This window comes from Oryx dammah, unplaced genomic scaffold (assembly GCF_014754425.2).
Source record: "Oryx dammah isolate SB20612 unplaced genomic scaffold, SCBI_Odam_1.1 HiC_scaffold_23, whole genome shotgun sequence".
Classification (NCBI taxonomy): Eukaryota; Metazoa; Chordata; class Mammalia; order Artiodactyla; family Bovidae; genus Oryx; species Oryx dammah.
In genome coordinates this window covers 78,344,045-78,358,642 of record NW_024070207.1, presented here as the reverse complement: position 1 = coordinate 78,358,642, position 14,598 = coordinate 78,344,045, and the positions used below count along the sequence as shown (strand labels likewise).

The 14,598-nt window shown below is 38.2% G+C and overlaps 1 protein-coding gene across 1 annotated transcript in view; it reads left to right on the top strand.

The window, feature by feature from the left end:
• The window catches only part of ZNF41 (zinc finger protein 41), a 41,183-nt gene extending 27,000 nt beyond the window's left edge, over positions 1-14,183 (top strand). The window contains 4 exon segments of the mRNA XM_040265826.1: positions 1,305-1,425; positions 1,691-1,786; positions 11,774-13,805; positions 13,807-14,183. Coding sequence (XP_040121760.1) covers positions 1,305-1,425; positions 1,691-1,786; positions 11,774-13,805; positions 13,807-13,924 — 2,367 coding nt within the window. The 3' untranslated portion in view covers positions 13,925-14,183.
• Positions 14,184-14,598: the final 415 nt, after the last annotated feature.

Below are 14,598 nucleotides of genomic sequence, written 5' to 3'. Positions count from 1 at the left end.
AGTTTGTTTTTTTAGATTCCATGTATAAGTGATATCATACAGTATTTGGCTTTCTCTGTCTGACTTACTTCACTTAGCCTAATACCTTCCAAATACATTCATGTTGTTGCAAATGGCAAAATTCCATTCTTTTTTATGGCTGAGTAGTATTCTATTGTGTGTGTGTATACACACACACACTACATCTTCTTTATCCATTCCTCTGCAGATGGACACTTGGGTTGCCTCTATGCCTTGGATATTGTAAATAGTGCTGCTATGAACATTGGAGCACACATGTTTTTTCAAATTAGTGTTTTCATTTTCTTTGGATATATACCCAGGAGTGGAACTGCTGAATCATTTGGTAGTTCTGTTTTTAGTTTTTTCAGGAACTGTTTTCCACAGTGGCTGTACCAATTACTTTTTCTCCACATCCTTGATATTGCCAGTCTTCTTCATTGAAGACATTGTAGAAATCGTGTAATGGTTACTCATTACTTGAATGTACATTCTCTGGTTACTAAGGAGGTTGAAATCTTTTTGTGTTTATTAATGCCTTGCATTTCCTTTTTCATAAAATGCTTGTTCAAATCTTTTGCCCACTTTTCTACTAGGTGGTCTCTTTTTTTAAAATTGGTTTCTAAGAGTTCTTTACATTTCTCTAGATAGGAGCCCTTTGTCAGTAATATTTACTGGAGATATCTTCTATTTGATGGCTTTCTTTTTTTTCTCTTATAATATGGTCTTTTTTAAAAATAGAAATTTTAAACTTTATTATAGACAGATATCAATCTTTTCTTTATGGTTAGTGTTTTTTGCATCCTGTTTGAGAAAATCCAAGATCATAAAGACATTCATCTATACTATGTTTTTTTCCTGTTACCTATTAAAGGTTTTATTGTTTTGCTTTTCCCCTCAGTACATTTCTTTGAAATGCCTTTTAGACCCCTTTGTATCTTCTTATGTTGGTTGTCCAAATTCTTTTTTCAAGTTGTTTTTTTATTTTAGTCAATTCTATATTGCCATTGGCTGGCACATAATCAACCAGTAAATGTATTATATATATCGTTCCTATGTTAACTTGAGGACTTAAAGGGAGCCTATTTTAATCCTTATTTTTGAAAAAACAGGGACTGAATGAATAAATGAATGATTGTAATACATATCAAATGTCTAGATACTTTAGTGTGTTTTTCTCTCACAAAATAAAATGCAAAACTGGGTGCTGAGTGAAAATCATTAAAAACAACTAACTTCCTAGTCCTCTTCCTCCATTGCCCAGTGCTCACCATGTCATCTTGAATGGGACTGTATTTTTACAGGTGTCATTCGAGGATGTCACGGTGGACTTCAGCCAGGAGGAGTGGCAGCACTTGGACCCTGTTCAGCGGCGCCTGTACTGGGATGTGACACTGGAGACCTACAGCCACCTGTGTGCAGTGGGTAAGCACAGCTGCCCTGTGCACTTTCTGGGGGCCTCAGAGAGGCTGCCTCCATTCTCTGCTGCTGAAAGCTCTGGGGCATCTAAAGTGTGTAATAGTGTCATCTTTGATTTGCCTGAGATTCTTCAGTTCTTTTACACTTCTGTGATTATTACTCTATTCCCAGGGAATGGGATTACTTTCCTGAAGAACAAATAGAAACGTGGTTGAAAGGCCTAGAAAACCCAATTAATGGGACCCAATCCTGCATCATGTCCTGTTCACAGGTTACCAAGTTCCCAAACCAGAGGTCATCTTCAGACTGGAGCAAGGAGAGGGGTCATGGACATTGGAGAAAGAAACTCCACATCACAGCTGCTCAGGTGAGTGAGTGTGACCTGAGAAAATGGCGGATGTGGAGTAGATCTGTTTTCTAGGAGAGGCTGATCAACCTTTGAAAGGCTCTGAAGATAACCTGTCTTGAAGGCTCTAAACTTTTGCAGTCACTTGGAGAGAGTTGACAGAAGCCCCTTTAATACCCGAGGGCCAACTCCCAAGTATGACCCTCGCCAGTATCTACTGTCTTCTTTGCTTTTTGATAAAAGAGCTGTCTCTAACTTCTGTACCCTCTGTACCAGCACATATATAGCACCCTATCTTACTGGAGTGGGTTGCCATTTCCTTCTTTGGGGGATCTTCCCGACCCAGGGATTGAACCCATGTCTCTTATGTCTCCTGCATTGCAGGTGGATTCTTTATCACTAGTGCTACCTGGGAAACTATTTTACCTGGGAACTTTTATTCTTCCTACTCCACTCCCACCCTCTTATCTTAGGTTCGTTCCTCGTACATTCAGGTATTTTAATTTTTCTTCCCTTTTATTCTAATTCCTCATATCCATCCCTTATGCCTCCTCCCACTGGTAACAGATCTAATGTATTTGATCTTTGAATTTGTGTGGTATTCTCTTAAAGCCTAAAGTGTGAGTTTACTTGTGGTTGTTGCTCAGCTGCCAAGTCATGTCCAACTCTTTGCAACCCCATAGACTGCAGCATGCCAGGCTCTCCTGTCCTTTACTATCTCCTGGAGTTTGCTCAGATCCATGTCCATTGAGTTGGTGATGCAATCTAACCATCTCATCCTCTGCCAACCCCTTTTTCCTTTTGCCTTCAATCTTTTCCAGCATCTGGGTCTTTTACAGTAGAATACTATGCTGCATAGTATTCCACAGTGTGCCAGTACCACATCTTACTGAACCATTCGTCCAGTGGTGGAACCTAGGTTTTCATTAACGCCCATCTAAGACAAATAATTCTACAATACATTTCTACACAAATTTTCCTTTATAGAGTGTGAGATTTTCTCAGGGATGTATAGAAAAGAGGGTTTGCCTGAGATCATTGTATATTCTCATCCTGAATGTTTCTCATGTTTTGGCCAACAATGGGTATAAAGTGGAATCTCATTTTTTATTTCTCATTTCTCCAGTACTTAGTTTGAGCATTTCATCACTGACCTGTTGTGGTCTCTTGAGTTTCACTCCTTTGAGTGACCTTGCTCATCTTCCCCTTGTTTTGATTAAATTTACTCTGGTTCATACTGATTTGCATCCAGTTTTTTTTATTTTCCCACTTTTCCAGGCATCTCCGCATTATCCTCATAAATGAGATTTCCCTATGAAGACTGTCTACTGTTCACCAGTCTTATATATATGCAAGGATTCATCCATCCTGAAATTCTGATGATTCTGTTTTTGACATCTCAAGTCTTTTTTTCCCTAGTACTTTTTAGCACTATATTTAGCTACTCAGAAAGTTCCCTTGAGATGTTTCTCTTACTACTCAATATATCAGAAATTGAAATCATTACCTCATATATCAGAAGCCCTTCTCACTTTCCAACTTTTGTCATATTCTGTCAATGTTTCTTAAATCTTTCAGTCATTTTAAATTAATCACTCTCCAGTTCCTATTGCTTTTTCATTTTTGCAAATATTTTTAGTTCTCAATCCATCTTCTTAGTTCAGAAAGGTTGTTGCTGAGCTGTTAAAGATGCCAGGATTTTTGGCCTCCAGAGGAGAGAAATTCAATCCAGGGCCTGTGATAAGGCTTGATCACTCAGAGCTTTTGTGTGATAAAGTTTTATTAAAGTATAAAAGAGATAGAGAAAGCTTCTAGTCTTTAGCCGGAAGTTATATAGCTACTAACAAAAAGTCGGACACGACTGAGAGACTGAGCTAAACTGAGCAGGCTGCTAATTAGAGAAAGGAAATGTCTCAAAACTCAGAGACTGGCACCAGGCCCCTCACCCACAACATGCATTTTGAGATAATATTGGCACAAGGTGAGTTGTCCTGGGCCATAAAACAATTGACATGAATCTTGAAGAAAGGCAGGATTCCAAGCAAAGACATAGTCTCATTAACATAGCTTAACAGAACATTAGCATGAGTAAAACATATTGGTTTGTCAAGTCGGTTCTGAGTCTTAGGCGGAACTGACTTGAAGAAAGACAGAGTCTAGGGTAAATACATTCATTAACATAGCTTAAGAAAAATATTTCCATAAGCTCAACGTTTGAGAAAAGTTAAGTTCAGGTGGAACCAGATGTTGTCATGGCAGCACAGAATTTTAAAAGACACCCCCTTTTAAATTTGTATGTGTGTTAGTCACTCAGTCATGCCCAACTCTTTGCAACCCCATGAACTGCAGCCCACCAGGCTCCTCTGTCCATGAGATTTTCCAGGCAAGGATACTAGAGTGGGTTGCCATTTCCTTCTCCAGGGGATCTTCCCAACCCAGGGATCGAACCCAGGTCTCCTGCACTGCAGGCAGATTTAAATTTGTACAGAAAGGGGAAAAAAACCTGACATTTGTAGTTTGTTTCCTCTTGCAGCTTAAGACAGATAAAAAATGTCTGACACTTGCAGCCTATTTCCTCCGTTTGGAGACCCCTAGCCTTCCTGCCTGTTACCCTTTGAGTTCCATCCAAAACCAGCTCCATATTTTCTTATGCCTGGATTATAATTTTTCTATTACTGATTTTAGTTGCTGATTCCATTCTTTTTATTAGTTCACTTCAAATACTAATGACAGATTTCATTGCCTTAAATGTTTTTATTTTGACATTAGCTTTATGAAAAAAAACCTAATATTATTCACATATAACTGTTCATTCAAAAAGACAAAAAACATGGCCATGTATTTCCAATTCAAACGTGTGTCTGAATGTTTTGTATAACCTTTGCCCAACTTCACTTTGAACATATCTTATGATTCTATGAGGTTTATTTTTATTAATAATTCTATGAGTTGTGGGGAATTCCCTGACAGTTCAGTGGCTAGGACCCAATGCTTTCACTGCTGAAGGCCTGAGTTCTATTCCTGGTCAGGGAATAAAAATCCCACAAGCCTCAGAGTGTGGACAAAATAGAATAATAATAATAATAGTTCTATGAGTTTTGACAAATGCATACAATCATGTAACCACCACAATAATCAAGATATAGAACAAAAATTACCTCAGGTCCTTTATTGTGTCACTCCTTCCCACTGCTTACAGACCTGGAAAATACTGATCTCTTTTCTGTCTCTGTAGTTTTGCCTTTTTCAGAATGTCATATAAATGGAATCATACAGTATGAAGCTTTTTGAGCCTGGCTTCTTTTACTTAGCATGATGCATTCAAAACTTACTCCTACTGTTGTGTTTTCCATAGCTTGATTCCTTTTTATTGCTGAGTAGTATTCCATAGCATGGATGTACCACAGTTCATCCATTTACCAACTGAAGGGTATTTGTCAGTTTGATTAGTATGTGTCTTGGTGTGTTCCTCCTTGGGTTTATCCTGCTTGGGATTCTCTGTGCTTCCTGGACTTGGTTGACTATTTCCTTTCCCATGTTAGGGAAGTTTTCAGTTATTATCTCTTCAAATATTTTCGTGGGTTCTTTCTCTCTCTCCTCTTTCTGGGACTCTGTATTGTGAATGTTGGTGTGTTTAATGTTGTCCCAGAGGTCTCTTAGGCTGTCTTCATTTCTTTTCATTCTTTTTCTGTCTTCTTTTTCTATGTTTCTATATTTGTGGCAGTGATTTCCACCATTCTGTCTTCCAGGTCACTTATCCATTCTTCTGTCCCAGTTATTCTATATTGATTCCTTCTAGTGTGTTGTTCATCTCTGTTTGTTCTTTAGTTCTTCTAGGTCTTTGGTAAACATTTCTTGCATCTTCTCCATTCTTTTTCCAAAATCCTGGATGATCCTGGATCATCTTTACTATCATTATTCTGAATTCGTTTTCTGGAAGGTTGCCTATCTCTACTTTGTTTAGTTGTTTTTCTGGGGTTTTATCTTGTTCCTTCATCTGGGAGATAATCCTCTGCCTTTTCATTTTTGATTAACTTTCTGTGATTGTGGTTTTCATTCTGGAGGCTTCAGTACTGTAGTTCTGTTTCTTCTGTCTGCCTTCCAGTGGATGAGGCTAAGAGGCTTGTGCAAGCTTCCTGATGGGAAGGACTGGTGGCGGGAAAAACTGGGTCTTGCTCTGGTGGGCAGGCTGTGCTCAGTAAAACTTTAATCCGATTGCCTGCTGATGGGTGGGGGCTGTGCTCCCCCCCTGGTAGTTGTTTGGCCTGTGGTGACCCAGCCCTAGAGTCTATAGGCTCTATGGTAGGGCGAATGCCAAACTCCCAAGAGGGTTCACACCAAGGGGCAACTCCCAGGACTGCTACTTCCAGTGCCCCCATCCCTGTAGAAAGCCACTGCCGACCCACACCTCCAGAGGAGATCCCCCAACACTAGCAGGTATGTCTGGTTCAATCTCCTGTGGGGTCACTGCTCCTTTCCCCTGAGTCCTGCTGTGTACAGGATTTTGTGTGTGCCTTCCAAGAGTGGAATCTGTTTCTCCCAGTCCTGTGGAAGTCCTGTAATCAAATCCCACTGCCCTTCAATGTGTGGGGATTCCTAGTCCCTTTGCCAGATCCCCAGGCTGGAAAGCCTGACATGGGGCTCAGAACCTTCACAACAGTGGGAGAGCTTCTTTGGTATTATTGTTCTCCAGTTTGTGGGTTGCTCACCTGATGGGTATAAGATTTGATTTTTATCATGATTGCAATCCCCCTACCATCTTGTTGTGGCTTCTTTGTTTTTGGACATGGAGTATCTTTTTTGGTGGGTTCCAGTGCCCTCCTGTCGATGATTGTTTAACAGCTAGTTGTGATTTCAGTGTTCTCGCAGGAGGAGATGAGCATACACCCTTCTACTCTGCCATCTTCAATGATCTGAAGGATATTTGGATAGTTTCCAGTTTGGGTGATAATGAATAAAAGTGCTATAAATATGTTTACATATTTTATGTGATGATAAGATTTCATTCACTTGAGTAAATATCTGTGAGTCAGACTTCTGGGTTGTATAGTAAGTATATGTTAACTTTATTAAAAACTGCCAAATTGTTTTCCAAAGTGACTATACAATTTTAAATTCTAACCAGCTATGTATGAGAGTTTCAGTTGATCTGCATTCTCACCAGCACTTGGAATTGTCCATTTAAAAAATTTTAGCCATTCTAACAGTAAGATAGTTATATCTTACTGAGGTTTTAATTAGCATTTCCATAATATCTAATATTTGACATCTATATATCTTCTTTGGTGAAGTGTTTTTATTAATCTTTTGCCTAGTTTCTATAGGAAACATTGTTTTCTTATTGTTGAGTTTTAAAGTTCATTATATATTCAGGATAAAAGTTATTTATCAGATACGTGTTTTGTAAATTTTTTCTTTTTACTTGCTTATCAATATCTTTCATGGGGCATTTAAAATTTTAACAAAGTCTAATTTATCTTTTTTCTTATTTTATGGATTGTGCTTTTGGTATTGCATCTAAGAAATCTTCACCTAATCCAAGGTCACAGAAAAATTAGGTTTTACATTTAGTTCTATGATTCATTTTGCATTAGTTTTTGTATGTGATTTAAAGTATGGATCAAAGTTTTGTGTTTGTTTTTGCACATAGCAATTCAATCATTTCAGCATCATTTACTTAAAAACCATCCTTTCAACTGAAATGCCTTTGCACTTTTATTGATAATCAGTTGTCATATGTGTGTGGGTCTCTTACTAGACTCTTCATTCTGTTCCACTGAAGTATTCATCTGTATTTACACTATTCCCACACAGTCTTGATTACTGTAGCTATATAATAAATTTAAAATCATGTAGTATTAGTCCTCCAAGTTTGTTCTCTTTCAAATTCGTTTGGCTACTGTAAGTACTTTGTGTATCCATTTGAATTTTATAGTCATTTTTTTTGTTGCTATGAAAGTGAGTTTTGATTGTGATTAAATTTAATCAGTTTAGGGGTAATTAGCATCTTGATATTATCAACTTTTTCAATTCAGATATATAAATGATTGATATATTTATATATTGCAAATTGATTACCGCCATAAGGTTAGCTACCACTTCCATCTTATTGCAGTTACTATTTCTTTTTTGTGGTAAAAACATTTAAGATCTACTCTCTAGGCAACATGCAAGTTTATGATGCAATATCATTATCTATAGTCCCTATGCTGCACAATAGGTTCCCAGAACTTGTTTATCTTGTAACTGGAAGTTGGTGCTCTTTGACCAGTATCTCCCCATTCTCTCCACCCTCCGGTCCTCAGGAACCACTACTCTACTCTGTTTCTCTGAGTCTGGCTTTTATAGATTCCATATACAAGTGATAATACCATGCAATATTTGTCTTTGTCTGACTTATTTCACTTAGCATGATGCCCTCAATGTTCAGCCAAGTTGTAGCAAATGGCACAATGTCCTTCATTTTCATGTGTGATATTAGTAATATTCCATTGTATATGTACACCACATCTTTATCCATTCAGTGTTGACAGACACTTGGGTTGTTTTCATATCTTGCTGTTGTGAATAATGCTGCAATGAACATGGGAGAGCAGATATCTCTAAAAGATCCTGATTTCAATTCCTTTGAATATATGCCCAGAAGTGGAATTGTGGGTTTTCTCTGAATTTTTTGAGGAACCTCCATACTGTTTTTCACAGTGGCTGCACCAGTTTACACTCCCACCAACAGTGCACAAGGGTTCCCTTTTCTCCACCTCTTTGCCAACACTTGCTATTGCTTATCTTTTTGATAATGGCCATTCTAATAGATGTGAAGTGATATCCATTGCGGTTCTGACTTTTCATTTCCCTGAGGATTACTGATATTGAGTACCTTTTCATGTAGCTATTGGTCATTTGCACAGATTCTTTGGAAAAATGGCTATTCAGTTTCTCTGCCCATTTTAATTGGTTTGTTTGGTTTTTTGTTTTTGCTTTTTTGCTATTGAGCTGTGTGTGTTCTTTATATATTTTGCCTATTAACTCTTTATCAGATATATGATTTGTAAATATCTTCTACCATTCCAGAGGTTGTCTCTTCATTTTGTTAATTCTTTTGCTTTACATTTTTAATGTTTTCTTGATGTCTGCCATATTTGATAGTGTTTCCCTAATCTGATCCTACTCTGTGCTCTCTCTATCCAGATGATACATTTTCACCTTGTGATCAGATTTCACTATTTCATGAAATGGCTCTTAAGTATTCCAGAATGTATGTCTCTTTCTTTTTTCTCATCCTCCATCCCACAGGAACTCAGGGAAAACATAGGATTTTAGGCCGTGTAGTAACTGAGGCTTTTGTGTGAAGTGTTAGTTGCTCAATCATGTCTGACTCTTTGCAAACCCATGAACTGTAGCCTGCCAATCTCCTCTGTCTATGGAGTTCTCTAGGTAAGAATACTGGAGTGGGTAGCCATTCCCTTCTCCAGGGGATCTTCCCAACTCAAGGATCAAACCTGTGTCTCCTGCATTGCAGGTGGATTCTTTACATCTGAGCCATCAGGTAGGCCCCTAACTAAGGCTTTTACTTGTATGTTTTTAGAAAGCTCCCAGAATTAAGAGCCTACTTCTCAGATTCACAGACATAGAGAACATACTTGTGGTTGCCAGGTGGAGGAGGGGTGGACTGGGAGTTTGGGATTAGCAGCTCAAACTATTATATATAGGATGGAAAAACAGCAAGGTCTTACTGTATAGCACATGGAACTATATTCAATATCCTATGATAAACCATAGTGAAAAAGAATTTTTTAAAAACCATTCTTACACTGAAGAAAGCAAGCCAGTTTCTTATTGCATAACTTAGGGCCTAATCGGGGAAAGAAACCACATACTAATTTGAACAGGAAAAGTTTAACATTAATTATTGACTATTGTGGGATTGAAGTAATAAGGGATTAGCCAGTAAGAGTAAAGAGAACTCTAATGAATAAAGAAATAGCAGATTAGTGTGTGAGAGTACCTCAAGGGCTGTGAAGGAACACCCAAAGAAGAGCCTCCTCTGCTTCCCACAGATGAATACAGACCTTATAGGGAGGGCATATCCACGGCTCATGGCATGGCAGAAGAGTTGCTGTTGTGCCGCACTGGTGAAACTCGCTGGAAATCTGTCCTCTGGTTCCAGAAAAAGCTGATTATGGGGCAGTGTTTCATTGGAAATATTCCACTGCAAATCATCTGAGAGGAGTGCCAGAAGTGCTGGGTGCTTCTGGCTGCAAAGAATCGCAGAAGCTGGGTTCTTGGGAAGCCATAGGAGCAGCAGGAGTTGGGTGCTAGAGAAGTCACCTGCACTCAAGATCTGGGCGCCCGGAAAACTGCATGCGCATCAGGAGCCAGATGCTGCTGAAGCCACCACACTTCTGGAACCTGGTGCTAAACAAGCTGCCCTTGCTGGAGGAGCATGCTGAGTGAGCTCACTAGAACCAGGAAGCAAAACCCCTTCTTCCAGTGTTTCTCCATCACCCCATGTCAATAAGGTTCAACATCATTCCAGCTACCAAAGGAAAAGAGACTCAGATCCATTTTTGTAGAGTGGGCAAGGAAGTGTGATTCAGGGTTAAAAGGCAATAAATTGATAACTGGAGCACTTATTCTTCAATTTTTCTGAAGCAAAGCATGGAGAATATTTATTAAACTTAAATGTGTTGAATTTGGGGAGATAGTCAGAGGAAGGTACTTTGTTCTCTTTCAGAAGGATTCTTCAAGTGTATGCTCAGAGGAATTCAAAAGACCATAGATTATATTTAGAAAGGGAAGATAACTGCATGAAATGTTAATAATGTCAGCCTTTGTGTGTTAATTCTTTATGTTGTAACAGAATTGTGCCAAATTGAGTATCAGTATGAGTGGTACCATATCTGCTTTATACATTCATAACAGACATTCATTTATATACCTCCCTAGAGGTGTACTGAAATTACAGCTGATAATCAAGGGCAATAAATTTTGAATATGCACAGAGGAGCAAAGCAACAAGCTTAATATAGCTATATCCTCTCTTACATAAGCATTCTCATGTGAATGGGTCCATTCAACAAATCAACTCCGATCCTGTTGGGTTATTCAGGAACCATGTTCCAAGTTATTGCTCTGCCATCTCCTAGGCCATTGTTGTCAGCTGGGTTGGTTGATGTTGGATCATTGTTGAGTCCTCTGGTCTGGGGAAGGGAGAAATGGAAATTTGCCCACCTAGGCCTGGCCTAGGTGCAGCAAATGTCACTTCTGCTCACACTCTACTGGTAAGAACAAAGTGAGACAGATAAAGGTAAAGTCCAGCTATGTTCTATTTCTATAAAAGAAGAGGTGAATAGATACTGGTGGATGGCTTACAGTTTCTACCATAGATGGATGGCTTGCCTTATTTGACACTTGTTGAAAGCATATATTTTTCCTATAGACATAGAGGAATTGGTATTTGAGGACTATAAATTTAATGGAGATGCTCATAATAGTTCAGAGGGAAAAACAAAAGGAAGCAGAGAGATTATTAAGTTTTTAGAGCTAATATATAATAAGGACATGCATTCTGAAATATTTCTTCCTTTCATTCTTCACCCATAACAGACTTCAGTTTCTTCTTCTGATTACCCTACTCACTGTCCTGACTTCCTACATAGTGGATATGGATTCCCAATGTTCAAACCCCATCTCTTACTTATTTAGCTATTTAATCTTCAGCAAGTTACATAACTTCTCTGTGCTTCTGTTCTCTCATCTGTGAAACATGATTGATAATGATAGCTACCCATTAGGGTTTAGTGAAGATTAAATGAGCTATTTTGTGTAAAACACTTGGAAATAGTACCTGGTACATCATAAATGGTATATAATTGTTTTGCATATATTAAGTGTTCTAGAAGAATTTTCATGATTGTTATATGGACTCTCTTCTATTTTTTTGTTCATCCTGTCCAAACTTCATGATAACTGTTCTGAAGTCATTTTCATTTTTTTCTTTCTTTTTAGATGAGGATTTGGGGCAAACTCAACAACAGAGAATTTCTGGAGAAGTTTCATTCCACTGTGAGAAAATTGGTCAATCCATAGGAAAAGATTCATTGTGTTCCATTATAGAAGAACTGTGGCAAGGTAATGACCAGCTAGAAAGAAATCAAGAAAACCAAAATAACCCTTTAAGTCATGTGAAAATATTGACTAAAGAGAGGGGCTATGAATATAAAAATATTGAAAAAATAATTCATGTGAGTACCAGGCTTGTTCCTTCAATTAAAAGACTCCATAACTTTGATACATTTGGAAAAAGTTTGATGCATACTTTAAATTTACATAACCACAATAAAAGCAATGCAACAAAGAACTTTGATAAGATTTTTGGAAATGGTAACAATTTTGCACATAGCTCTTCCTTTACTAAGAATGAGAATGCTAATAGAGGAGCAAACTCCTATGAACTTAATCAATGTGAAAAACATCTTGACCACAAACAAGTTCTCACCCACCATCAGAAAATTCATACTGGAGAGAAACTTTATGTATGTACTGAATATGTGAATACCTTTACCCAGGAGTCACATCTTTTTGAGCATCAGAGAATTCATGCTGGAGAAAAATCTCATGAATGCAATAAGGATGAGAATATCTTCATTCAGAAGCCACAAATTGAGGTACCTCAAAGTGTTTACACAAGAGAGAAACCTTTTATATGTATTCAATGTGGGAAGGCTTTTACCCTCAGGTCAAACCTCATTACACATCAGAAAATTCATACTGGGCAGAAACCCTATAAATGCAGTGAATGTGGAAAAGCCTTTTTCCATAGATCATATCTCTTTAGACATATGAGAATTCATACAGGAGAAAAACCTTATGAATGCAATGAATGTGGAAGAGGATTTTCTCAGAACTCTGACCTCAGTATTCATCAGAAAACTCATACTGGAGAGAAACACTATGCATGCAGTGAATGCGGGAAAGCCTTCACAAGAAAATCAGCACTCAGGATGCATCAGAGAATTCACACAGGAGAAAAACCCTATATATGCACTGAATGTGGAAAGGCCTTCATCCAGAAATCCCATTTCAATACACATCAGAGAATTCATACTGGAGAAAAACCTTATGAATGCAGTGACTGTGGAAAATCATTCATTAAGAAATCACAGCTGCATGTGCATCAAAGAATTCATACAGGAGAAAAACCTTATATATGCACAGAATGTGGAAAGGTCTTTACTCATAGGACAAATCTCACTACACATCAGAAAACTCATACTGGAGAGAAGCCATATATGTGTGCCGAATGTGGGAAGGCTTTCAGTGATCAGTCAAATCTCATTAAACACCAGAAAACTCATACTGGAGAGAAACCCTATAAATGCAATGGCTGTGGAAAGGCCTTCATATGGAAGTCACGCCTCAAAATACATCAGAAATCTCATATTGGAGAGAGACACTACGAATGCAATGAATGTGGAAAAGCTTTTATCCAGAAATCAACACTTAGTGTACATCAGAGAATCCATACAGGAGAAAAACCCTATGCTTGCCCTGAATGTGGGAAAGCCTTCATCCAAAAATCACACTTTATTGCACACCATAGAATTCATACTGGAGAGAAGCCTTATGCATGCAGTGACTGTGGGAAATGCTTCACAAAGAAGTCACAACTCCGAGTGCATCAAAAAATTCACACAGGAGAGAAACCCAACATATGTGCTGAATGTGGAAAGGCTTTCACTGACAGGTCGAATCTCATAACACACCAGAAAATCCATACTAGAGAGAAACCCTATAAATGTAGTGATTGTGGAAAAACCTTCACCTGGAAGTCACGCCTCTCTATCCATCAGAAATCTCATACTGGAGAGAGACACTATGAATGCAGTAAATGTGGGAAAGCTTTCATCCAGAAAGCAACACTAAGTATGCATCAGATAATTCACACAAGAAAGAAAGCTTATGCTTGCACACAATGTCAGAAGGCCTTCACAGACAGATCAAATCTTATTAAACATCAGAAAACTCATAGTGCAGAAAAACTATAAATCCAGTGACGGAAAATACCTTCAGCTGGAAATCATAATGGGATGTGCATCAGCTGTCTCACAGAGGCGACAAGGAGTGCCTGATGCTGCAATCATTGCGCAGAGAGAGTAGATATGACAGACTATAAATAGCTTAAGTGAACAGAAGGTCAACAAAGCCAAGTATTCTTCAGTCAGGTGGTATACAAGTTGATATGCGATTATATGTATAGGGAGCCAACTTTGGTAAAGCATTTGAGCAATAGCCCTGATTGGTTTCATGATTCACACGGACACTCTCATTCTCCTGCAAATAGTAGTGATAGAGACCCCAGGAGATGACTTGTAATCTCTTGTGCTTCACTTTTTGAATAAAGGGCTTTATAAATTCAGCACTGATTTGTTCTTCACACCCTGAAATGTAAAACTACTCAATACTGACCAATTTTTTTCAAATTTCTAAGGTGGGGAGAAAAGCATTCATTGTCCAAACACTTCTAGGGCATTGAAGTCAAGGCAAAAACCAATTTGGGTATATATTAATAGATCTATGAGTAGAAGCCAGAAGTTTTTATGATAATTGACATTTAAGACACGGAAAAGATTGCCCTGAGGAAGCGCTCTTTTTCTTCCCTTTGAGACATCACCGTGGTATATTTTTAAAATATGAAATACAATTTTTAAATTTAATTTCTGACTTTATGCATTGGCAAATTAAGCATAGCTCTAGCCTATGTTACAGGAATGTAACATATTAAATGTTACATATGCCTAAAGGTGGCAGTTGTTCCCTTATCAATTCCATGC